Here is a 25,350-nt window from a genome sequence, read left to right as displayed (position 1 = left end):
GCAGGCAGCGGCTTTACTCACCACACCACAATGCCAGTCCCCTCCTTGTTATTTTTCATCACTTTCAACCTTCTCTATGAATTCTACATAACTTCAACCATAACTGTGGATAATCCCATCCAATCACATATTTCCAGCCTAGATTTCCCTCCTGATTTAGGCTCTATCTGTCTTCACTTGCGTTCAGAGTCACTTCCAAAATCCCAGATTAAAAGGATCTGAACACAGGAATAACTCCCTCATGTTATATTTCTGGATTCTCATAGCACACTACACATAGGCCCTCAATATTTTTTTAAAGAAGTATTTCATTGATTTGAAAGGAAGCATTATAGAGAGACAGACAGAAAGAGAGAGAGAGACCTTCATTCTGCTGGTTCACCCCCAAATGGCCACAATGACTGGGTCTGGGCCAGGCCAAGTCAGAAGCCAGGGCTTTCGTCCTGGCCTCCCATGAGGGTGCAGGAGCCCAAGCACTTGACTTTTTTCCACTGCCTCCCAGGCACAGTAGCAGTGAGCTAGATTGGAGGTGGAGCAGACAGGATTCCAAAACCACCACACGGGATGCCAGTGAGGACACAACATAATGCCTGGCCCTCAATGTTGTAATGAATGAGCGTTCCCTGTTCCTGCTCGGCCTTGGATTCAGCTTTCAACAACTCTCAGCCTCACTTTGAAGCCTGCTCGGTCAAGAGGTGACAGTGGGCACCAGCTGCATTCACATGGTGTCACTAATTCCATGCTACTTTCCCAGAGTTCTTGTACTTCCCAAAGCAGCCTGGGAAGACATCAGTTAATACCAAACAACCAACCAGGGGTCTTGTTTCTGCAGGACTAGAGGAGGCATCCTTCACACAGTACCACCCTGGTCCCACCTGGGCCTCTCCACCCTTGACCTCTGTGTGAGCCCCGTCTCCCAGAAACAGTGGCTCAGACCCCACACACGACACCCAACCCTAGACCTTGCCTATGCATCAGGAAGACCTCCCTCAAATGTCACTTAGACTCAGGATACAAAGGGTGAATTAGAATAAAAATAAAGGGGGCCAGCACGTGTCTCACTTGGTAGAGTCTCCAGCATCCCACATGGTCACCAGGTTCTAATCCCAGTTGCTCCTCTCCAGTCCAGCTCTCGGCTGTGGCCTGGGAGTGCAGTGGAGGATGGCCAAAGTCCTTGGGCCCTGCACCCGCATGGGAGACCAGGAAGATGCACCTGACTCCTGGCTTCTGATCCCCACAGTGCCAGCCATAGTGGCCATTTGGGGAGTGAACCAATGGAAGAGCTTTCTCTAGGTCTCTCTCTCTCACTGTCTATGACTCGACCAGTCCAAAAAAAAAAAAAAAAAAAAAAAACCATAAATAAAAAGCATTTTCCTGGGCATCAGAAAGGGCACCACTGATGACTGCACCTAGTTCATAGGATGAAAGGATTAAGGGAGTGGAGACCACGAATTGAAGGACTTCTGGGGAGGAGCTCCGGTGATTGGATATTCTCTAGGGTGGGGCAGATGGGGTTGTCTGAGGGACTATATATGACGCCGGCCTGGGCCCTTCTTCACTTGCTAGGTCGTGTGTGGAGCAGTTGCCTATCCTTGCCTGGTTCTGAGTGAGGAGGGAGCCGTGGAGGCCATGGCCACGAGCACCCTCAGCCAGCAGCCGTGGTGGATGGTGCCTGAGAATTTTGATACTCCGATGGTGGTTTACTTGGAAGAGGAGCAGGAGGAGCAGATATTTGGTGAGTGTGCGCTGTCCCCACCTCCCCCCATCCCATGCTCTGTTCCCAGCTTCTGTACTGCCTTTCCCTGCACCCCACTGGTCCCAGCTCCCACCTCCAAGACCTCCGTTCCCCAGGGGCTGGAGCTTACATGTCCTTTCCCTGCTTCTACTCACAGGCCACAATGACGCCCACCTTCGCTGCATCGAGGTGCACAGCCAGACCCTCATTCAGCTGGAGTCATGGTTCACGGCTACGGGTCAGACCCGCGTCACTGTCGTTGGACCACCTAGGGCTCGGCAATGGCTGATGGACATGATCTGGAGCCTGGGGAACTGGGACCCCTACCAGCAGGACCAAGGTCAGTGTTCCTGGTATAATTATAGTTGTGGTGTTTGAATTTTTTAAAGATGTATGATATTTGAAACAGAGAGAGAGAAGGGAGAGAGAGAGAGAGAGATCTCATCAGTAGGTTAATTTTGCAAAAGCTGCAATACTCAAGGCTGGGACAGGTGAATGTCAGGAGCCAGGAGCTCCTTCTGAGTACAACCCGGGTGGTCAGGATCCAAGCACTGGTCCCTCGTCTGCTGTTCTCCCCAGCACATAAGAGTCAGCTGGATCAGAAGAGGAGCTTGGGCCGGCGCTGCAGTGCAGTGGGTTGATCCTCTGCCTGTGGTGACTGCAACTCAAGTTGGCACCACTTCTAGTCCCAGCTATTCCTCTTTGATCCAGCTCTCTGCTGTGGCCTGGGAGAGCAGTGGAAGATGACCTGGGTGTTTGGACCCCTGCACCCACATGGAGAACCGGGAGGAAGCTCCTAGCTCCTGGATATGGATCGGTGCAGCTCCAGCCATTGCACCATCTGGGGAGTGAACCAGCGGAGGGAGGACCTTTTTCTGTCTTCCTCTCCCTGTCTGTGACTCTATCTCTCAAACAAGTAAATCTTAAAGTAAGAAGTGGAGCAGCTGGTGCTCCATCTGTTGCCCCTATGGGATGCTGGCATCGCAGACAGCAGATAACCCTCTACGCCATGATGCCAGCCGTTTTTTTTTTCTTTAAAAATTTTTTTTTATTTATGTGAAAGGAAGAATTAGAGTGAGGGACACTGAGTGACACACAGAGAGATGTATATATATATATAGAGAGAGTGATCTTCCACCTGCCTTTCCACGCAGTGGTGGAATATTCCCTAGGGTGGGTCAGATGGTGGCAAGACCAAGGCTGGGAAAATTGGAAACCACAGTCCTGGAACTCCATCCAGCTCGCCCATATGGGTGCAGGCACCCATGGATTGGGGCCATCTACCTCTGTTTCCCTGGTTCATTATAGAGAACTAATTTGGGGGTGGAGCATCTGGGACTTGAACCCACTCTCCTATGGGATGCCGGCATTGTAGGTCATGGCTTAAACTGCATTGCAGCAATGCCAGTCCTGTAGTGAGGTCTTTAAGACAGGATTCTAACAGAAATGGAGGCTGTCATCTGTTGTTGAAGAATCGCTTTGGTGACTGGGACTCCTGATTGTCCCCAGACTCCTTGGCAGGGAAAAGGCCAGCAGCCAAGGTCATTTATGTGGCCAGAGGTCACTGAGGAGGAGAACATACTGGGGAGGAGGCATAGGGTCACAGGGAAGGCCTGGGCCAGGGTGATTCGCTCTTCAGCAGTGTCCCTGTGCTGGTCCTGGCCTGCTTGGCGGAGGTCCTCCCCAGCTCTGACATTCCCTCCACAGGCCGCGATATGCTGCATCGTGTGCGGAGCCAGCCACTGACCCAGGAGGACCTGACCAGCTGGTTCTGAGTGCAGCCCAGCACGGGCGACCTGTCCCTGGCCACCAGGATGAGTGGGAACATCTCTCTCGGGCTCCCGCCGGCTTCCCCTCTGCCTCGGTTCGGTTGTTTTTGACTCAAGGAATTCACTCGATCCATCGTGAGGACTGATGGTCCATGAGAAGCTGAGCTGGGAGAGAAGATCCTGATGTTTGAATTCTAGGCCCCCCTCATCCCTCTCGTTATGCGTGTTTATCCAATAAAGTCAGTTGTATATTCCATAATGGCTCCAGTGTGTGTTATTTTGGACAGTTTTTCGAGCCTGGAAGGGGTTTCTGTGGGCAGTTGGGTGCTGACATCTGGGTACCTGGCTGCTCCACTTTGGATTCAGCTCCCTGCTACTGTGCTCAGAAAGCAGCAGGAGATGGCACAAGTCTTCAGCTCCTGGCTCCTGTCTTTAACCTGTCCCAACCCTGGCTGTTGCCCCCACTTGCTGAGTGAGCAGCTAGATTGTAGATTCTCTCTCTCAGACTCTGCCTTTCACAAAAATAAATCAATCTTAAACAAATAGAAACAATGGGGAGGAAGGGAAGGTAGCAGGAGGGATCTGGGTGGAGACAGAGAGTGGTCCCACAAGAGCCACCTGATGAAAGGTCAGCCAGGCCACCTGGTGGAAGGCGTTTCCCCAGCACAAGCCTTCCTGGGTGACCCATGACCCCCTCTCCACTGCCTTCTCCCTACGGCACTTTATGCCACCAAAAGGCCTGAGGTGCCAGATCTCTCAAACCCAAAGGACTCAGGTGAGCATCAGATTCCCAGTCACCCAAGGATTCTCCCTCAGCAAGGACACCATGCACCTGTGCCAGGACCCCACCACTACCACTCAATCACAGTTCCACAAGGAGACCTACCTCAGGCCCAAATGTATATCATGTCCATCAGACACTGCTGGGCCAACAACGGTGACAAGGGTCTGACCCGTGGCCATGTACCACGACTCCAGCTGAAGGAGGTCTGGCTGCACCTCGATGCAGCGAAGGTGGGCGTCACTGTGGCCTGTGTGCAGAGGAAGTGCAAAGGGCTGTGTAAACCAGCAGCACCTGGGGGATAGAGAGGTGGCCATGGGGAACCTGGGCCAGAAGGGATGGGAGGTAGGGAGGGCTGCACTCCCTGATGGGGGAGCTCCACCCAAGTAATGCTGCCCTCATCTTCATCCTGCCATCCCAAGCTTGCTTTCTAATCACTGCTGGCCTTTGGGATGCCCAGGAAGCAAACTTTCTTCCCTCTAATTGCAAAGGACCCAGGCCAGCATCATATATTGTCCCTCAGACATCCCCATCTGACCCACCCTAGAGAATATCCAGTCACCAGAGCTCCTCCCAAGAAAGTCCTCCAAGTCATGATCTCTACTCCCTTAATCCTTTCATGTCATATAAGGTGTAGTTATCAGTGGTGCCCTTTCTGATGCCCAGGAAGAAAATTTTTTTAATTCTAATTCAAAGCATTTTGAGTACATCTGCTGAGTACTCACCACAGAACTGACTGAAGAATGGAAAGTGCTGGAGATGGAAGGTGCCAGAATAGGCTCCCTAGAGTTTGAAGTAACACCTTGATAGTAGAGATTCCATTTAAGGCTCTCAAGACTGCATTTAAAAATATATATATTTATTAATTTATTTGAAAGAGTTATACAGAGAGAGAGAAAAAAGAGAGAGAGAGAGATCTTCCATCCGATGGTTCACTTCCCAATTGGCCACAACTGCCGGAACTGCACCCATCTGAAGCCAGGAGGCCGGAGCTCCCTCCGGGTCTCCCACGTGGGTGCAGAGACCCAAGCACTTGGGCCATCCTCTGCTGCTTTCCCAGGCTATTGCAGATAGCCATATTGGAAGGGGAGCAGCCAGGACTAGAACCTGCACCCATATGGGATGCCTGCGCCTCAGGCCAGGGCTTTAACCCGCAGCACCACAACGCAGGCCCCCCCAAGACTGCATCTTGAGAAAGCACCGCCTCACCATGAGATTCTGGTCTGAAACTATGATCTAAACTCAGGAAACTCCCTAGCATGATCACTCAAGTTTAAAACAGATAGCCTAGTTGCACACATTGTGGCTTTCTCCCTAAGGGGATGAAGCCGCCGCCTGACACGCAAGCATCCCACCTGGGCCACAGTTGTTTCTGGCTGCTCTCCTTCTAATCCAGCTCTCTGCTATGCCTTGGGAAAGCAGCAGAACATGGCGCACGTTCTGGGCCCCTTCTGCTCAGGTGGGAGACCTGGATGGAGTTCCAGGCTCCTGGCTTCCGCTTAGCCCAACCCAGACCCACTCATTGCAAACACCTGGGGAGTGAAGTGGCAGGAAAAGGATCTCTCCTCTCTCTCCAACGATTCCCAGCCTCAACCTATAACTTTGCCTTCCAAATAAATAAACTTTTCTTTAAAAAAAAAATCAATGGGGGTGGGATTAGCACTGAGGTGTAAATTAAGCCTCCTTGTGCATTGCAGCCATCCTATCTGGGTGCTGGTTCAAATCTCAGCTGCTCCACTTCCAGTCCAGCTCCCTGCTAATGCTCCTGGGAAAGTAGGGGAGGATTGCCCAAGCGCTTGGTTCCCTGTACCCTCATGGGAGACCTGGAGGAGGCTCCTGCCTCCTGGCTTTGAGCTGGTCTAGCGCTGGCATTTGCAGCCCCTTGGCGAGTGAACCACAGGATGGAGTATTCTCTCTCTCTCTCTCTCTCTCTCTCTCCTTCATCTTCATCTGATTCTGTAACTCTGCCTATCAAAATAAAAAAACTGTTAGCCATTTTTGGGAGAAAGCATACTTTTGCAAGTGTCTTTTGTAAAATTAAATATTATTCTCCTTTAGAAGTCCTCAAGTTAATTTGTTAATTAGGAAACAAACATGGTATTCCCTGACAACAGAATGAGGTTTTTAAATATTTATTTATTTGGGGCTGGCACATTGGCGCTGTCAGTTAAAGCCCTGCCCTGAAGCACCAGCATCCCTTATGGACAGCGGTACTAGTCCCAGCTGCTCCTCTTCTGACCCAGCTCTCTGCTACGGCCTGGGAAAGCAGTAGAAGATGGCCCAAGACTTGGGCCTCTGCACCCATCTAGCAGACCCAAAAGAAGCTCCTGGCTCCTGGCTTTAGATCGGCACAGCTCCGGCCATTGCAGCCATCTGTGGAGTAAACCAACGGATGGAAGACATCTCTCTGTCTCTACCTCTCTCTGTAACTCTGTCTTTCAAACAAATAAAATAATTCTTTTTAAAAAATAAGGCCATTAAAGGAGCCTGGAACTTCTTCTGTTTCTCTTACATGGATGCAGGGCCCAAACCACTTGGCTCAACTTCTACTGCTTTCCCAGGCACATCAGCAGGGATGCTGGATCAGAAGTGGAGCAGCCATCACTCAAAAGGGTGCCCATGGGGGAAGCAGCCTCGCAGGTAGAGACATACACAACACTCCCAGAAAGGATGGTTTGATTTCCTCCTGCCGGGAGACTCAGGAGTGATTTTCTGCTATGAATCAGCTATCGCAATCTTCTGTGTGGTAATTGACCCTAAAAAAAAACACACAATGTCCAAAGTTACTGGCTACAAAACATACTCCAAAATTAACTGCATCCCAACACTTGTGCCTCCTTCACACTTGTCCAGGACACCACCCTCTCTCTCCTACACCACCAACACAGGCTCTATAAGAGACAGACTGCAGCATGGGAGCTGGTGTGCAGATGGAGCATACAGGGTAGAATACGTTTCTCTTGCCATAAGCTTGGTAGACAGAGCTAAACATCGGTCTATCTTTAAGGAGAAAGTTTTGAATGGACGTTTGTGACTCCTTCGTAAGTACATTTATTTATGCTTTGAGGAGGACAGTCCTTTGCTCCCTGAAAAACGTGCCCCATCTCCAACCCCTATCTGTGCCGAAACTGGGACAACCCTGGTGTCCTCAACTTCACCAGAGGCCTGGCTGCCTCTTTCATCAGGTGGCTGGTGTGGGACCACTCTCTGTCTCCACCCAGATCCCTCCTGCTATCTTCCCTTCCTCCCCATTGTTTCCTCCTATTTGTTTAAGATTTATTTATTTATTTATTTATTTATCTGAAAGGCAGAGTCAGAGAGAGAAGCTATCATCCACTGGCTCACTTGCCAAGTGGGGGCAACAGCCAGGGTTAGGTCAGGTTGGAGACAGGAGCCTGGAGCTGAAGACTTGTGCCATCTCCTGCTGCTTTCTTTCACACAGTAGCAGGGAGCTGAACCAGAAGTGGAGCAACCAGCACCCACCAGAGGCCAGCGATGCAACAGGCCACTTAACCTCTAAGCGAAGGCCAGCCCCTTGTTTGCCATTTAAATTCTTCCAGAAACCTGGAGCTTCTCATACAGTGTTTCTTTACAGGACCCCATTTTCACACAACTCAGAACAATTGCCCAGGCTGTAGTCTGGGAAAAGCAGTTTTTTTGGTTTGTTTGTTTGTTTTTTTGTTTTTTTTTTTTTCAAAGATCTATTTAATTATTTGAAAGTCAGAGTTATAGAGAGACAGGAGAGGCAGAGAGATAGAGAGAGGTCTCCCTTCCGATGGTTCACTCCCCAATTGGCTTCAACAGCCAGAGCAGAGCCAATGTAAAGCCAGGAGACAGGAGCTTCTTGCAGGACTCCCACAGGGGTGCAGGGGCCCAAGGACTTGGACCATCTTCTACTGCTATCCCAAGCCACACAGAGAGCTAGACAGGAAGTGGAGCAGCCTTGACCCAAACCGGCACCAGTATGGGATGCCGGCTCTCCAGGCCAGGGCATTAACCCTCTGTGCCACAGCCCCAGCCCCAACAAGCAGTTTCTGAATGAGCTGTCAGGTGTCTCCCTCTTCCTGGCAGGGTTCCCCAAGGGCCGGCACACACACCCCCACCTTGGCCCCTGGCTTGTCCTCAGAGCCCAGGCAGGGCTGCATCCACACGTCCAAAGGCAGGAAGACAGAACAAAGACTTGATGTCCTGCAGGGCTGGTTTTATTGAACATTTCTGCACAGCACAGAGGGACAGGAGACGGTCCTTGTATTCCAGTGTCCTCATTAGGACAGGCCCAGACTTCCCCTCCCATTTCAGCCCCTCTCAGGAGATCCGCCCTTCTTCATGGATACAGGGAACTCCAGTGGATCCCAAAATGTTCACGGGATTTGAATGAGGGGTGAGGAGGAAGCTCAAGCAGGGTGGTCACACTCATCCCTATGGCCTGAGGCTCACAGCTGGTGTCGGGCCACACTCTGCAGGGAACGGCAAGGTCGTCCTCAGTCAGCGGCCGGCTCTGGACTCGCTGCAGCATCTCGTGGCCTATGAAGGCAGAGCCCAGGGCTGTGAGTTGTGCTCGTGACCAGGGCCCCCGGACAGCCCGAGATCCCCGCAGAGACCTGGTAGGGAGGGAGTTTCCCCAGCACAAGCCTTCCTGGGTGACCCATGACCCCCTCTCCACCTCCTTCTCCCTATGGGACTTTGTGCCACCAACAGGGCTGAGGCTCCAGACTGGAAGTGGAGCAGCTGAGACTTGAACCAGCACCCATATGGGGGCTGCGATATAGGAAGCTTAACTTGCACTTCAGTGCTAACCCACCCACCCCCCACACACACTGGTTTTTTTAAAAGAAAAGGTTATTTATTTCGAAGGAAAAGTTATAGGAGGGGTTCGGGGAAAGTTGGAGAGAGAGGAGAGATCCTTTTCCTGCCGCTTCACTCCCCAGGCATTTGCAATGAGTGGGTCTGGGTTGGGCTAAGCGGAAGCCAGGACCCTGGAACTCCATCCAGTCTCCCACATGAGTGGCAGGGGCCCAGAACGTGGGCCATATCCTGCTGCTTTTCCAGATCATGGCAGAGAGCTGGATTCAAAATAGAACAGCTGGGAACCCCTGCAGCCCATGTGGGATGCTGGCATGGCAGGCAGCGGCTTTATCCCCTATAGCACAACGCCTGCCCCCGGCTATCTGTTTTAAGCCTGAGTGATCATGCTAGGGAGTTTCTATGTTCTTCCAAATGGAATGCAGTCAATATTATTGATGAGTATTGTTATTTATTTATTTATTAAAAGATTGTATTTATTTATTTGAAATAATTAGAGAGAGAAGAGGCAGAGAAAGAGGTCTTCCATCGGATGGGTCACTCCCCAATTGGCCACAATGGCCAGAGCTGCGCTGATCCGAAGCCAGGTTCCAGGTGCCTCCTCTGGGACTCCCACACGGGTGCAGGGGCCCAAGGACTTGGGGCATCCTCCACTGCTTTCCCAGGCCATTGGAGAGAGCTGGCTCAGAAGAGGAGCCGCTGGGTCCCTAAGCGGTGCCCTATGGGATATGGTACTTCTGGCCAGGGTGTTAACCCACTGAGGAATACTGCTATTCTCTAAGTTTAGACCATAGTTTCAGACCAGAATCATGGTGAGGGAGTGCTCTTTCAGGATGCAGTCTTGGGTGCTCTAATATGGAGTCCCTACTGTCAAGGTGGTACTTGAAACTCTAGGGAACCTATTCTGGAATCTTCCATCTCTAGCACTTTCCACCCCTCAGTCTGTTCTGTGCTGAGTGCCCAGCAGATGTACTCAATATGCTTTGAATTAGAATAAAAATAAAGGGGGCCAGCACGTGTCTCACTTGGTTGAGTCTCCAGCATCCCACATGGTCACCAGGTTCTAATCCCGGTTGCTCCTCTCCAGTCCAGCTCTCAGCTGTGGCCTGGGAGTGCAGTGGAGGATGGCCAAAGTCCTTGGGCCCTGCACCTGCATGGGAGACCAGGAAGATGCACCTGACTCCTGGCTTCTGATCCCCACAGCACCAGCCATAGTGGCCATTTGGGGAGTGAACCAATGGAAGAGCTTTCTCTAGGTCTCTCTCTCTCACTGTCTATGACTCGACCAGTCCAAAAAAAAAAAAAAAAAAAAAACCATAAATAAAAAGCATTTTCCTAGGCATCAGAAAGGGCACCACTGATGACTGCGCCTAGTTCATAGGATGAAAGGATTAAGGGAGTGGAGATCATGACTTGAAGGACTTCTGGGGAGGAGCTCCGGTGATTGGATATTCTCTAGGGTGGGGCAGATGGGGTTGTCTGAGGGACTATATATGACGCCGGCCTGGGCCCTTCTTCACTTGCTAGGTCGTGTGTGGAGCAGTTGCCTATCCTTGCCTGGTTCTGAGTGAGGAGGGAGCCGTGGAGGCCATGGCCATGAGCACCCTCAGCCAGCAGCCGTGGTGGATGGTGCCTGAGAATTTTGATACTCCGATGGTGGTTTACTTGGAAGAGGAGCAGGAGGAGCAGATATTTGGTGAGTGTGTGCTGTCCCCACCTCCCCCCATCCCATGCTCTGTTCCCAGCTTCTGTACTGCCTTTCCCTGCACCCCACTGGTCCCAGCTCCCACCTCCAAGACCTCCGTTCCCCAGGGGCTGGAGCTTACATGTCCTTTCCCTGCTTCTGCTCACAGGCCACAATGACGCCCACCTTCGCTGCATCGAGGTGCACAGCCAGACCCTCATTCAGTTGGAGTCATGGTTCACGGCTAGGGGTCAGACCCGCGTCACTGTCGTTGGACCACCAAGGGCTCGGCAATGGCTGATGGAGATGATCTGGAGCCTGGGGAACTGGGACCCCTACCAGCAGGACCAAGGTCAGTGTGCCTGGTATAATTATCGTTATGGTGTTTGAATTTTTTAAAGATGTATGATATTTGAAACAGAGAGAGAGAAGGGAGAGAGAGAGAGAGAGATCTCATTGGTAGGTTAATTTTGCAAAAGGCTGCAATACTCAAGGCTGGGACAGGTGAATGTCAGGAGCCAGGAGCTCCTTCTGAGTACAACCTGGGTGGTCAGGATCCAAGCACTGGTCCCTCGTCTGCTGTTCTCCCCAGCACATAAGAGTCAGCTGGATCAGAAGAGGAGCTTGGGCCGGCGCTGCAGTGCAGTGGGTTGATTCTCTGCCTGTGGTGACTGCAACTCAAGTTGGCACCACTTCTAGTCCCAACTATTCCTCTTTGATCCAGCTCTCTGCTGTGGCCTGGGAGAGCAGTGGAAGATGACCTGGGTGTTTGGACCCCTGCACCCACATGGAGAACCGGGAGGAAGCTCCTAGCTCCTGGATATGGATCGGTGCAGCTCCAGCCATTGCACCATCTGGGGAGTGAACCAGCGGAGGGAGGACCTTTTTCTGTCTTCCTCTCCCTGTCTGTGACTCTATCTCTCAAACAAGTAAATCTTAAAGTAAGAAGTGGAGCAGCCGGTGCTCCATCTGTTGCCCCTATGGGATGCTGGCATCGCAGACAGCAGATAACCCTCTATGCCATGATGCCAGCCGTTTTTTTTTTTTCTTTAAAAAAATTTTTTTTATTTATGTGAAAGGAAGAATTAGAGTGAGGGACACTGAGTGACACACAGAGAGAAGTATATATATAGAGAGAGAGAGTGATCTTCCACCTGCCTTTCCACGCAGTGGTGGAATATTCCCTAGGGTGGGTCAGATGGTGGCAAGACCAAGGCTGGGAAAATTGGAAACCACAGTCCTGGAACTCCATCCAGCTCGCCCATATGGGTGCAGGCACCCATGGATTGGGGCCATCTACCTCTGTTTCCCTGGTTCATTATAGAGAACTAATTTGGGGGTGGAGCATCTGGGACTTGAACCCACTCTCCTATGGGATGCCGGCATTGTAGGTCATGGCTTAAACTGCATTGCAGCAATGCCAGTCCTGTAGTGAGGTCTTTAAGACAGGATTCTTTTTTTTTTTTTTTTTATTTAATGAATATAAGTTTCCAAAGTACGAATAATGGATTACAATGGCTTCCCCCCCATACCGTCCCTCCCACCCACAACCCTCCCCTTTCCCACTCCCTCTCCCCTTCCATTCACATCAAGATTCATTTTCGATTATCTTAATATACAGAAGATCAGCTTAGTATACCTTAAGTAAGGATTTCAACAGTTTGCTCCCACACAGAAACATAAAGTGAAAAATAATAGATGATTTTTTTTTAATGATGATGAAATCAGATCAGACCTATTGTCATGTTTAATCCCAGTGAGAGTCAAGTTGGGAGTTGATAGTTTCTTTTCTTTTCTTTTTTTTTTTTTTTTTTTTTTTTTTACAGAGGATCAGTGTAGTATGCATTAAGTAAAGATTTCAACAGTTTGCACCCCCATAGAAACACAAAGTGAAATATATTGTTTGAGTACTCGTTATAGCATTAAATCTCAATGCACAGCACATTAAGGACAGAGATCCTACATGAGGAGTAAGTGCACAGTGACTCCTGTTGTTGACTTTACCAATTGACACTCCTGTCTATGGCATCAGTAATCTCCCTATGCTCCAGTCAAGAGTTTCCAAGGCTATGGAAGCCCTCTGAGTTCTCCGATTCTTATCTTGTTTAGACAAGGTCATAGTCAAAGTGGAGGATTCTAACAGAAATGGAGGCTGTCATCTGTTGTTGAAGAATCACTAGGTGACTGGGATTCCTGATTGTCCCCAGACTCCTTGGCAGGGAAAAGGCCAGCAGCCAAGGTCATTTATGTGGCCAGAGGTCACTAGGGGGAGAACATACTGGGGAGGAGGCATAGGGTCACAGGGAAGGCCTGGGCCAGGGTGATTCGCTCTTCAGCAGTGTCCCTGTGCTGGTCCTGGCCTGCTTGGCGGAGGTCCTCCCCAGCTCTGACATTCCCTCCACAGGCCGCGATATGCTGCATCGTGTGCGGAGCCAGCCACTGACCCAGGAGGACCTGACCAGCTGGTTCTGAGTGCAGCCCAGCACGGGCGACCTGTCCCTGGCCACCAGGATGAGTGGGAACATCTCTCTCGGGCTCCCGCCGGCTTCCCCTCTGCCTCGGTTCGGTTGTTTTTGACTCAAGGAATTCACTCGATCCATCGTGAGGACTGATGGTCCATGAGAAGCTGAGCTGGGAGAGAAGATCCTGATGTTTGAATTCTAGGCCCCCCTCATCCCTCTCGTTATGCGTGTTTATCCAATAAAGTCAGTTGTATATTCCATAATGGCTCCAGTGTGTGTTATTTTGGACAGTTTTTCGAGCCTGGAAGGGGTTTCTGTGGGCAGTTGGGTGCTGACATCTGGGTACCTGGCTGCTCCACTTTGGATTCAGCTCCCTGCTACTGTGCTCAGAAAGCAGCAGGAGATGGCACAAGTCTTCAGCTCCTGGCTCCTGTCTTTAACCTGTCCCAACCCTGGCTGTTTTCCCCACTTGCTGAGTGAGCAGCTAGATTGTAGATTCTCTCTCTCAGACTCTGCCTTTCACATAAATAAATAAATCTTAAACAAATAGAAACAATGGGGAGGAAGGGAAGGTAGCAGGAGGGATCTGGGTGGAGACAGAGTGGTCCCACAAGAGCCACCTGATGAAAGGTCAGCCAGGCCACCTGGTGGAAGGCGTTTCCCCAGCACAAGCCTTCCTGGGTGACCCATGACCCCCTCTCCACTGCCTTCTCCCTACGGCACTTTATGCCACCAAAAGGCCTGAGGTGCCAGATCTCTCCAACCCAAAGGACTCAGGTGAGCATCAGATCCCAGTCACCCAAGGATTCTCCCTCAGCAAGGACACCATGCACCTGTGCCAGGACCCCACCACTACCACTCAATCACAGTTCCACAAGGAGACCTACCTCAGGCCCAAATGTATATCATGTCCATCAGACACTGCTGGGCCAACAACGGTGACAAGGGTCTGACCCGTGGCCATGTACCACGACTCCAGCTGAAGGAGGTCTGGCTGCACCTCGATGCAGCGAAGGTGGGCGTCACTGTGGCCTGTGTGCAGAGGAAGTGCAAAGGGCTGTGTAAACCAGCAGCACCTGGGGGATAGAGAGGTGGCCATGGGGAACCTGGGCCAGAAGGGATGGGAGGTAGGGAGGGCTGCACTCCCTGATGGGGGAGCTCCACCCAAGTAATGCTGCCCTCATCTTCATCCTGCCATCCCAAGCTAGCTTTCTAATCACTGCTGGCCTTTGGGATGCCCGGGAACCAAACTTTCTTCCCTCTAATTGCAAAGTGTATAGGAGCACATCTGCTGGACACGAGCCAGGCAGAGGTTGGGGAATGGAGGGTGCAGAGCGGGAAGGATCTAGAATGGGCTCCCTGGATGTGGACAGGAATCGAGGGACAACAATGACTACACCCAAGCATTCAAACACGCTGGGATCATTTAGTGCACTGCATTCAGGGAGTGCACACAACACAGGAACAGACTTTACAGGAAGGTATACGGAGAGCCCACTGCTTAATTTGACTAAGTGACCTCAAGGAATATTAGGAAACCATTGGGATTGGTCTCAGAATATTTTATCTAAGAACTGAGAATGCTAATTGAGTCTTGACTACAGAATGTCACTGACTTTGTGTTGTTCCAAACATAGTTTCAGATGGCCCTTCTTCATATTGTATCATCACAATCATTAGGTCCCCTTATTGATTAAAATAGGTTGCAGCTGGCACCGCGGCTCACTAGGGTAATCCTCCGCCTTGCAGCGCCGGCACACCGGGTTCTAGTCCCGGTCGGGGCGCCGGATTCTGTCCTGGTTGCCTGTCTTCCAGGCCAGCTCTCTGCTGTGGCCTGGGAATGCAGTGGAGGATGGCCCAAGTGCTTGGGTCCTGCACCCCATGGGAGACCAGGAGAAGCACCTGGCTCCTGCCTTCGGATCAGCACAGTGTGCCGGCCACAGAGCGCCGGCCGTGGCGGCCATTGGAGGGTGAACCAACGGCAAAGGAAGACCTTTCTCTCTGTCTCTCTCACTGTCCACTCTGCCTGTCAAAAAAAAAAAAAAAAAGAAAGAAAGAAAAGAAAAAATAAAATAAAAATAGTTTGCAAGCCATGTTTATGTTTGGTATATAATTTGGTCAAAGTTCTATAGGAAAACAGAACCAATCAAAATTTATTAGGAAATTGGCTCTCACAGTCACAGTTACAGAGGTTGAAAAGGTCTGTGGCAGGATTGGCGCTGTGGCATAGCAGAGCCGGTTAAGCCACTGCCTGCTGCACTTCTGTTCTAACTCCTGCAAATGCAGCTGGGAAAGCAGCAGAAGATGGCCCAAGTGCTTGAGCCCTGCATCCATATGGGAGACCTGAAAGAAGCTCCCGTCTCCTGGATTTGGCCCAGCCCAGTCCAAGCTCTTTGGGCCATTTGGGGAGTAAATCAGTGGATGGAAGAACCAACTCCCTCTCTTTCTCTTCTCTGAGTCTTTCTTTCTCTCTCTCTCTCTCTCAACTCTGCCTTTCAAATAAATAAAATAAATCTTTAAAAAATTGGCCGGCGCCGCAGCTCACTAGGCTAATCCTCTGTCTGCAGCACCAGCACCCCGGGTTCCAGTCCCAGTTGGGGCTCCGGATTCTGTCCTGGTTGCTCCTCTTCCAGGCCAGCTCTCTGCTGTGGCCTGGGAAGGCAGTGGAGGATGGCCCAAGTGCTTGGGCCCTGCACCCCATGGGAGACCAGGAGGAAGCACCTGGCTCCTGGCTTCAGATCGGCGCAGCACACCGGCTGTAGCAGCCAACTGGGGGGTGAACCAATAGAAGGAAGACCTTTCTTTCTCTGTCTTTCTCTCTCACTGTCTAACTCTGCCTGTCAAAAAAACAAAAAAGAACCATGCTGGCCATCTGCACAGTAGGGAGCCAGCAGCAAAGATTCTGTGCATGAAGCCAAAGCCTCAGAATCAGAGAGACCAACAGTTCAGCCTCCAGTCCAAGACCTAAGGCCTGCAAACATCCTGAGGACCACTGGTGCAAATCCCAAAATCCAAAGGCCAAAGAAGCTGGAGATTGTTGTCCAAGGACAGCTGCAGCAGAAAATGTGCCTGTGCTAGAAGAACCAGTGAAATTTCCCCCTTCCGCTTTCTGTTCCACCACCCCCACTCCCATTGAATGGGGCCTGCCCGCACGGAGGGTGGACCCTCCCCACTCAGTTCGCTGACCCTCACACCAATCACCTCTGGAAACATTGCCACAAACACACTCAGAATTATGCTTAACCCGTCCTCCAGGCAGCCCTCACTCCAGTCAAGTCAACACCCAAAATCCACCATCTCAGTAAGGAGGTGTAGAGTTGAGCTTCCAGTTTTCAATTACATCCTCCTCCGTGGTTTTTGCTTTGTTTTTTGTTAGTTTTTTAACACTTCTAAGCCTCCCCTTTTGACTAATGACAGACAAATTCAGCCCTCAGGACTGTCGCCTACTGACTTCAGATCCACACCATTGTTAGAATTCATTGATCAGGGACGGCGCCGTGGCTCACTAGGCTAATCCTCTGCCTGTGGTGCCGGCACACCGGGTTCTAGTCCCGGTCGGGGCGCCGGATTCTGTCCCCGCTGCCCCTCTTCCAGGCCAGCTGTCTGCTGTGGCCCGGGAGTACAGTGGAGGATGGCCCGAGTGCTTGGGCCCTGCACCCCATGGGAGACCAGGATAAGTACCTGGCTCCTGCCATCGGATCAGCGCGGTGCAACGGCCGCAGTGCAACGGCCGTGGTGGCCATTGAAGGGTGAACCAACGGCAAAGGAAGACCTTTCTCTCTGTCTCTCTCTCTCACTGTCCACTCTGCCTGTCAATAAATAAATAAATAAATAAATAAAATTTAAAAAAAAAAAAAGAATTCATTGATCAGGGCCGGCCCTGTGGCATACCGGGCAGAGCCGTCGCCTGCAGTGCCACCATCCCATATGGGCGCCGGTTCAAGTCCCAGCTGCTCCTCTTCCCATCCAGCTCTCTGCTATGGCCTGGGAAAGCAGTAGAAGATGGCCCAAGTCCTTGGGTCTGTGCACCCACATGGGAAACCCAGAAGAAGCTCCTGGCTCCTGGCTTCGGATAGGCGCAGCTCCAGCCATTGTGGCCATCTGAGTAGTGAACCAGCAGATGGAAGACCTCTCTCTCTTCTTCTCCTCCACTCTCTGTGTATCTCTGAGTTTCAAGTAAATAAATAAATCTTTTTAAACAATTCATTGTTCAAAATCTTATTGGAAGAATGCTGTCTGCACCTGTGAATAGTGAGTCTCTCTTGTGTCTTCTTCCATAATAAGATGTTGGTCATCTCAAAAGACAATGCGCAGTGGCATTTAATGCTGGACAACAGGCACTAACAAACTATAACATGGAATTACTAGAAACAAAATCAGTATTAATCCCGCTACTATGATGGCAAGACAAGGGCCTAGATTTCAAAATTAGGCCATGAAATCATATCCCAAAATCCATCTGCATCTATTCTAAAGAGCTAGATTGTCTTGTCTTTTATTCTGGCCACAGAACTGTGGTAACTAATCAGTAATATTTTAGGAAGGTGCTGCAAGTGGCGTTTTCCTACAAGACAACACCAAGAGGAAACCAAAGGCTATGCAATCTTCCATTTGTAGCCATCATGAAAATTTATTTTAAAATATTTTATTAGTCCTCCAGAGGACAAGTAGTGTTATTTATGCCTTCTTCTAAGGCCAGAGACAAGTTTGGGGCCAACTTTTATTGCAATTAGGTCCCCAGAATACAGGTAAAAAGGAATGCGAATAGCTCCAGCTCAACTAAGTATTTCCTGTTTGTCTCATTCTGAGCCTCATCTTCTCAAAGAAAAGTAACTTGCTGTAGGAGTCCTTGCATAAATATAAGATTGGAAAACACTTTTAAAGTTATAATCAGGTGATCAGGTGTTTGAAAACCTGATGTTTACATAAAAAGTAGTATGTCAGTGTTGTGCTCATTATTTGGGGGTAAGGATATAACAGTCATGTTCACAGTGAGAGGGGGACAACTACCAGTTCCTCAGTATGTGAGAATCTCCTGAACGAAGCTGAGGAGTCACTGACGATGACACCAACACAGAAGGATAGCCTTCACACAAGACTGCAGTAATGGCAGCTGAAGTATTTTTAGTATTTGAAGCCAATGTCAGTTTTGATAGAACTTGTTCAGGTTGTCAGAATCACAGTGGAGTCTCTGTGTCGAATCTAACCATCAGTCAATAAAACTAAGAGGTCATGAATGAGGGTTCTCACTCATGATGGTCCAACAGCAACTATCACAAATGACCCTGTCAGAATGGCAACTTTGTACAGAGGCTACAGCCACGTTATTCAGAGTTTTCTGCATGGACACCTGCACAGCAGCTTCCTGCTCAACCTCACACTGGCATTACCCTTCTTATTAACGCTTGGACAAGGACAATTGGTTCAACGTATCTTTTTTTTTTTTTTTTAAGATTCATTTTATTTCTTTGAAAGACAGAGTTACAGAGAGAGGTAGAGACAGAGAGAGAGGTCTTCCATCTGCTGGTTCACTCCCCAGTTGGCCACAACGGCCAGAGCTGAGCCAATCTGAAGCCAGAGCCAGGAACTTCTTCTGGATCTCCCATGTGGGTCCAGGGGCTCAAGGACTTGGCCATCCTCTGTTGCTTTCTCAGGTGCGTTAACAGGGAGCTGGATCAGAAGTGGAGCGGCCAGGACTAGAACCAGCGCCCATATGGGATGCCAGCGCTGCAGGCCAGGGCTTTAACCTGCTGTACCAGTGTCAGCCCCTCAAAATATCTTTTACAATTCCTCTTGTCTTTTATTTTTTAAAAAATTTCCCTTGCTTCAAGTTCTTTGAATATGTTTATGGTTTACTAAGGCATATGAATTTCCATTACAGTGCTTGGTTATTCTAAACTAAATATCGATATTCTTGGGGATTGTTCTCTGTGTGACAGTTATATTTCCAGTTTTCACAGAAATGAAGATTAATATTGGGAGGAAAATTCAGTTCCAGAAGTGATCTATACAAGAAAACCTGCATTTATTTTTGTTTGTTTGTTTTAAAGAGTTATTTATTTATTTAAGAAGCGGAGTCACAGGCAGAGAAAGGGCAAGACAGAGAGGTCTTCCATACACAGTGGGTTAAGTCACCGCCTGCAATGCCAGCATCCCATACTGGAGTGCCAGTTCTGGGGTTTTCTTTTCTTTCAGATTCAGCTTCCTGCTAATGTGCCAGGAAAGCCGTGGAGGGTAGCCCAAGAGTCTGGGCCCCTGCCGCTGAGATGGGACACTTGAGTGGCCTTCCAGGCTCCCGGCTTCACCCTGGACAAGCCCTGGCAGAGAATGGCAGGTCTCTCTCTCTCTCTCTCTCTCTCTCTCCACCCCCCTTACTCTTTATCATTGTGCCAAATAAATAAATAAATCCTTTTGAATAAACAAATGCCAGGGCCAGCACTGTGGCATAGTAGGTTAAGCCTCTGCCTGTAGTTCCAACATCCTATATGGGCCCTGGTTCAAGTCCCCAGCTGCTCCTCTTCTGATCCAGCTCTCTGTTATGGCCTGGGAAAGCAGTAGAAGATGGTCCAAGTTCTTGGGCCCATGCACCCACATGGGAAACCCAGAAGAAGCTCCTGGCTCCCGCCTTTGGATCAGGGCAGCTCCAGCCATTGCAGCCAACTGGGGAGTGAACCAGCAGATGGAAGACCTCTCTCTCTGCCTCTCCTTCTTTCTCTGTGTAACTCCGACTTTCAAATAAATTAATTAATTTAAAAAAAATCCTCAGTTTATGGTCTCCCAATGAACTCCTTTCCATCGAGGCCTAATATTGTTTTCCCTGGACTAGAAATCTCTAGATTTCTAACAATGCAGAGGCTAACTAACTCGCTATTAGGAAATAATTGTTCTTATCCACTGATGAAAAATATAGGCACACAAATGAGTTCTTTGCGCTACTTACAAAATGTGGTAGGGCACAGGTTCAGAAAGGAATTCAGGGAGTAACCTCTTGGTAACTGCCCACTTGCGTGAAGGAGAACAATTCAGTCATCCAAGCTGATCTAACCTCTGAGACGTCATATTCTAAAACACTGGAAAGTTCTACTTTTTTAAAAAAAAAAGAGAGAGATTTATTTACTTGAGAGGTAGAGGTACAGACAAAGAGAGGTAGAGACAGAGAGAGAGAGGTCTTCCATCCATTGGTTCACTTCCCAGTTGGCCACAATGGCCGGAGCTACCCTGATCCAAAGCCAGGAGCCAAGCGCTTCTTCCGGGTCTCCAACGTGGGTGCAGAGGCCCAAGGACGTGGGCCATCTTCTACTGCTATCCCAGGCCATCACCACTGGTGCCCATATGGGATGCTGGCACCGCAGGTGGATGCTTAAACTACGACGCCAGAGGGCCAGCCCTGAAAGTTCTACTTTATATTTTCAATATTAGACATTAAAGAGCAGTATTCAGTAAACTTAAAAAAGTTTCCGAAATATCTGAAGAGATAATGGACAGTTCCTACAACAAGTGAAACAGTCCTGAAGTCTACCTCCCCATGTAAGAGGAGATTTGCCATGAGTGAGGAAGAATGCTAACAAATGCCCAGGGGCTCCAGTTTTTCCCATAAGTGGACTATGAGTGTCACTAGTTGACAGCTGAAAAGGAATAATGCTTTTGTAAAGATCAGTGTGTTTGCAGTTAATGTCAGTCTACATACTAAACAATTTTTTTTTCAAACCTTAAAAGTAAACTATCACGTAGCCATTGCAGTCATCTGGGGAGTGAACCAGCAGATGAAAGATATCTTTCCCTCTTTTCTCTTTCCCATCCCCTCCCCTCCACCATAATTCTTTCAAATAAATAAATAAATATTAATTTTTTAAGTAAATAAATAAATCCAGGAGGTTATGAATGCGCATTGTGAATAACAATCACCACCTTGTACAGAGGCCACTGCAACTTTGTGCAAAAAGAGCTTCTGCAAGGACATCTGCCCAGCACCTCTCTGTCCAATGTCACACTGGCATTACATTTGCATTTAATCCTTGGGGATAAGGTGATTGCATCAGATATAGCACTCTGTTCTCCTCATTTTTGCCTTTAAAAGATTCTCTTTAAGCAGTAGAAGATGGCCCAAGCCCTTGGGCCCCTGCACCCCCATGGGAGACCCGGAAGAAGCTCCTGGCTCCTGGCTTCGGATCAGTGCAGCTCCGGCCTTTGCCGCCAATTGGGGAGTGAACCAGTGGATGAAGACCTCTCTCTCTCTCTCTCTCTCTGCCTCTCCTTCTCTGTGTAACTCTAATTTTCGAGTTAAATAAATAAATCTTTAAAAAAAATTCTCCTTGCCATGCTCACCTAGGCAGCACATATACTAATAAAAAATTCTCCTTGCCTCAACCTCTTGGATATGCTCATTGGTTACTGTGGCACAGCATTCCCATTGCAATGTTCTCTCATTCTCAAATGAACATCACTACTCTTTGATATTCTAGCTCTTATTGATAGCTAGATCTCCAGTTTAGTTAGAACTGAAGGTTAGGATTACTACTGTGAGATAAATTCAAGTTCCAGAAGCAACCTGAAGAAAAATATAGGCCTTTTAGTTATTTATTTTTTAATTTATTTGACAGGTAGAGTTATAGACAGTGAGAGAGAGAGAGACAGAGAAAGGTCTTCCTTCCTTTGGTTCACCCCCAAAATGGCCGACACTGCCGGAGCTGCGCCGATCCGAAGCCAGGAGCCAGGTGCTTCCTCCTGGTCTCCCATGCGAGTGCAGGGGCTCAAGCACTTGGGCCATCCTTCACTGCCTTCCCAGCCCACAGCAGAGAGCTGGACTGGAAGAGGAGCAACTGAGACTAGAACCCAGCGCCCAAATGGGATGCTGGTGCTGCAGACAGAGGATTAACCAAGTGAGCCACGGCACCGGCCCCAAATATAGGCCTTTTAAAGTTCTGAAAGGGAGAGATATTAAATTTTTCTGAGTTGAATCAGGTGGAAGCTGAAAATTCCACAAATAGTTGAGATTTAAAATGACAGCTAGAAGGCTGATCCTGTGGCACAGTGGGTTAAGCCACCACTGAGCTGGCATCTCATATGGATGCCAATTCAAGGCCTGGCTGCTCCACTTCCAATCCAGCTCCTTGCTGCTTTAGCTGGGAAAGCAGAAGATGGCTCAAGTGCTTGGGTCCCTGCACCCACATGGGAGACCCATATGAAGTTCCTGGCTCCTGACTTCAGCCTAGCCCAGCTCTGGCCAATGCAGCCATTTGTGGAGTGGACCAGTGGATGGGAGATTTTCTTTCTTTCTCTCACTATGATTTTCAAATAAATAAAATAAATCTTTAAAATGAATTACAATAAAATAAAATGACAGCTACATTCTGAGAAAAACATGAAAGAGTTTGCCTTTCCTTAGATAGCTCAGAAGTACCACAGAAAATAAGAATATGAGATTTCTGAGACAACCTTGAAAACTCTTGGTTAGCCTCTAGGGGGATCCAGAACACAGTGATAAATAGAGCAAAAATTTTTAAGACAGAAACCATCTGAAAATTGATTTTGTTTTAATCTCTCTGGTAGAAGGACCTACCTGGTTGTCATGAGAAGCTTAAAGTGAAGATCCTGGTTTGGTGGCATTTTTATAAAGATCATTTGTTTCCAGACAACACGCTTTTTCTTATTATTGTAATAGTTTACCCAACACATCCAAAATATCATTTGGACATCATAATCAAAAAGAAGATATTTGCTTTAGTATCCATCATGTATTTTACATTATGGCATCTCTCAGTAAAAGATAGCTACATATCAAGTGCTCCATAGCCAGCTGTAACTAATGGCTGCTATAGTGCACTGGATGGTTTAAAAAATGTTCAAAGTTATTTTCTACTGAATACAAGCCAAGTTTGTCCTTGCATTTTCAGAATCTTACATACGAGTACTTGTATCCTCAAGCTCTTGATTTTTTTTTTTACTTCAGGTGACTAAATAAATGATTTTCTATTTTCTATATTTGAAAAGCAGAATTAGAGAGAGAGAGAGAGAGAGAGAGAGAGAGAATCTTCCACCCACTGGTTCACTTTCAAAAGCCCAGACTGTGCCAGGTCAAAGCCAGGAGCTGGGAGCTTCTGCTGGGTCTCCCTTGAACACAGGGGCCCAAGCACTTAGGCCATCTTTTGCTGCTTTCCCAGGCACATTAGGAGGGAGCTGGATCAGAAGTGAAGCATCCCAGTCTCAAGTCGGCGCCTATACTGGGCAGGCAGCAGCTTAACCTGCTACACCACAATGCAGGCCTCCAGTGTTTCAATTTTTGAAGCATGAAGAATAGACTACAAAGAAACAACATGTTATTGCATATGTTAAGAGAAAAAAGCACAAATATATCTTGACTGCTATTTCACAGGCACATTCCAAGTTATATAACATTGAATAGCACAGAATTTATAATCAAAATATATATGCACTAGTTCTTTCCTGATTGTTTATCAGAAAACTAACACTGTGAAAAAGTTCTATGCATACATTTAATGTCAAGTCCGCTTATTGGTAATCCTTTCACTGTCCATCCTGCTGAAGAGAAATGCTATTAATACAACTAGTATGAGAAAGCAATGATGTTTAATCAAACCTTAGTATCACATGAGTAGAGGTCCAATAAGTGCAATGTAAATAACAATTTTCTTCTTGAGAGAGAGAGAGAATCTTCCATCTGCTGATTCACTCCCCAAATGGCCACCATGGCCAGTGCTGGGCCAGGCCAAAGCTGGGAGCATGGAACTTCTTCCAGGTCTCCCATATGGATACAGGGGTCCAAGGACTTGGGCCATCTTCTGCTGCTTTCCCAGGTCATTAGCAGGGAGCTGAATTGGAAGTAGAGAAGCCAGGACTTGAACCTGGGCCCAGGTTGCTGCAAGTAGTGGCTTAACATGCTACTCCACAGCTCCAGCCCCAAAAATTATTTTCAAAGACACTATACTTATTGCTGAAACAGAGAAGTGGAGAAAAATACTGTAGAAAATCAATATGGAAACCGAATCATTGCCTCTCTAACCCAAACTTGTACCTGGAAAAAAAAATCTTGTACACATAATGTGCTATGATTTGATATCAGTTTGGGTATCCCCCAAATGCCCATGTGTTAAGGAATAATGGATTAAAGGTGGAAACATAATTCAGTCATGGTGTGTGGAGTTGGATGTTGGAGAGGGGATTACATTGGATGTGGGTATTAGAGTACAACCTTTTGATAAGATCATGGTGGCTTTTTTTTTTTAAGAATTATTTTATTTCTTTGAAAGACAGAGTTACAGAGAGAGGTAGAGACAGAGAAAGAGAGCTCTTCCATTCCTCTGGTTCACTTCCCAAATGACAGCAATGGCCAGAGCTGAGCTGATCCGAAGCCAGGAGCCAGGAGCTTCTTCCGGGTCTCCCATGGGGGTGCAGGGACCCAAGGACTTGGGCCATCTTCCATTGCTTTCCCAGGCCATAGCAGAGAGCTGGATCAGAAGTGGAGCAGCTGGGTCTCGAACCAGTACCCATATGGGATGCCAGCGCTGGGGCTTTAAGCCACTGCACCACAGCGTGGGCCCCTCATGGTGGCTTTAGTAACGAAGGCCAGAGACACACACATGAGCCTGCTCCCTGTCTCTCTCTGCTCCCTGGTTCACCAAGCAATCATTCACCCTACTATGACATTCCCATCACCCAGCCTCACCAGTTGGCCAAACCACTAGGGTTCACCTGATCTTGGAATGAGAAGCTCCTAACCATGTGCCACTATGAGCCTCTCCCTTCATAAGAACCCTGTGGCAAGTATTTCGTTTTAGTGATAAGAAGCTAACTAATACAGACTCCAGTGGAAGTTTCAGTCCCATCTCAATACATATTTTTTAAGATTTATTTATTTGAAAGACAGAATTACAGGGAGACAGAGAGAGAGAGAGATCTTCCATCCACTGGTTCACTGTTCAGATGGCCACACAGCTAGAGCTAGGCCTGGCTGAAGTCAGGAGCCAAGGGCTTTATCTGGGTCTCCCACATGGGTGGCAGGGGCCTACATCCTTGGCCGTCTCCCACTGCTTTTCCCAGGCCATCAGCCGGGAGCTACATTGGAAGTGGAGCAGCCAGGACACTAACCTGCATCCCTC

At 48.7% G+C, this 25,350-nt stretch overlaps 2 protein-coding genes across 2 annotated transcripts; both read left to right on the top strand.

The window, feature by feature from the left end:
* Positions 1 to 1,523: 1,523 nt before the first annotated feature.
* On the top strand, positions 1,524 to 3,763 carry LOC100347409 (KH homology domain-containing protein 1-like). The gene is made up of 3 exons (XM_089333019.1): positions 1,524 to 1,735; positions 1,893 to 2,075; positions 3,443 to 3,763. Exons 1-3 carry the CDS (start codon positions 1,630 to 1,632, stop codon positions 3,508 to 3,510), a joined length of 357 nt encoding a protein of 118 aa, XP_089189145.1. The 5' UTR covers positions 1,524 to 1,629; the 3' UTR covers positions 3,511 to 3,763.
* Positions 3,764 to 10,574: 6,811 nt separating this feature from the next.
* On the top strand, positions 10,575 to 13,497 carry LOC149126593 (KH homology domain-containing protein 1-like). Its single transcript, XM_089333018.1, has 3 exons — positions 10,575 to 10,784; positions 10,942 to 11,124; positions 13,177 to 13,497. The coding sequence occupies exons 1-3, from the start codon at positions 10,679 to 10,681 to the stop codon at positions 13,242 to 13,244; spliced, it is 357 nt and encodes a 118-aa protein (XP_089189144.1). The 5' UTR covers positions 10,575 to 10,678; the 3' UTR covers positions 13,245 to 13,497.
* The last annotated feature ends 11,853 nt before the right edge of the window (positions 13,498 to 25,350 follow it).

Source organism: Oryctolagus cuniculus, chromosome 5 (genome assembly GCF_051225735.1).
Source record: "Oryctolagus cuniculus isolate XC-2025 breed Fujian yellow rabbit chromosome 5, ASM5122573v1, whole genome shotgun sequence".
NCBI lineage: Eukaryota > Metazoa > Chordata > Mammalia > Lagomorpha > Leporidae > Oryctolagus > Oryctolagus cuniculus.
Note: the sequence above shows the minus strand (reverse complement) of the source record. Positions and strands in the feature narration are given on the sequence as shown.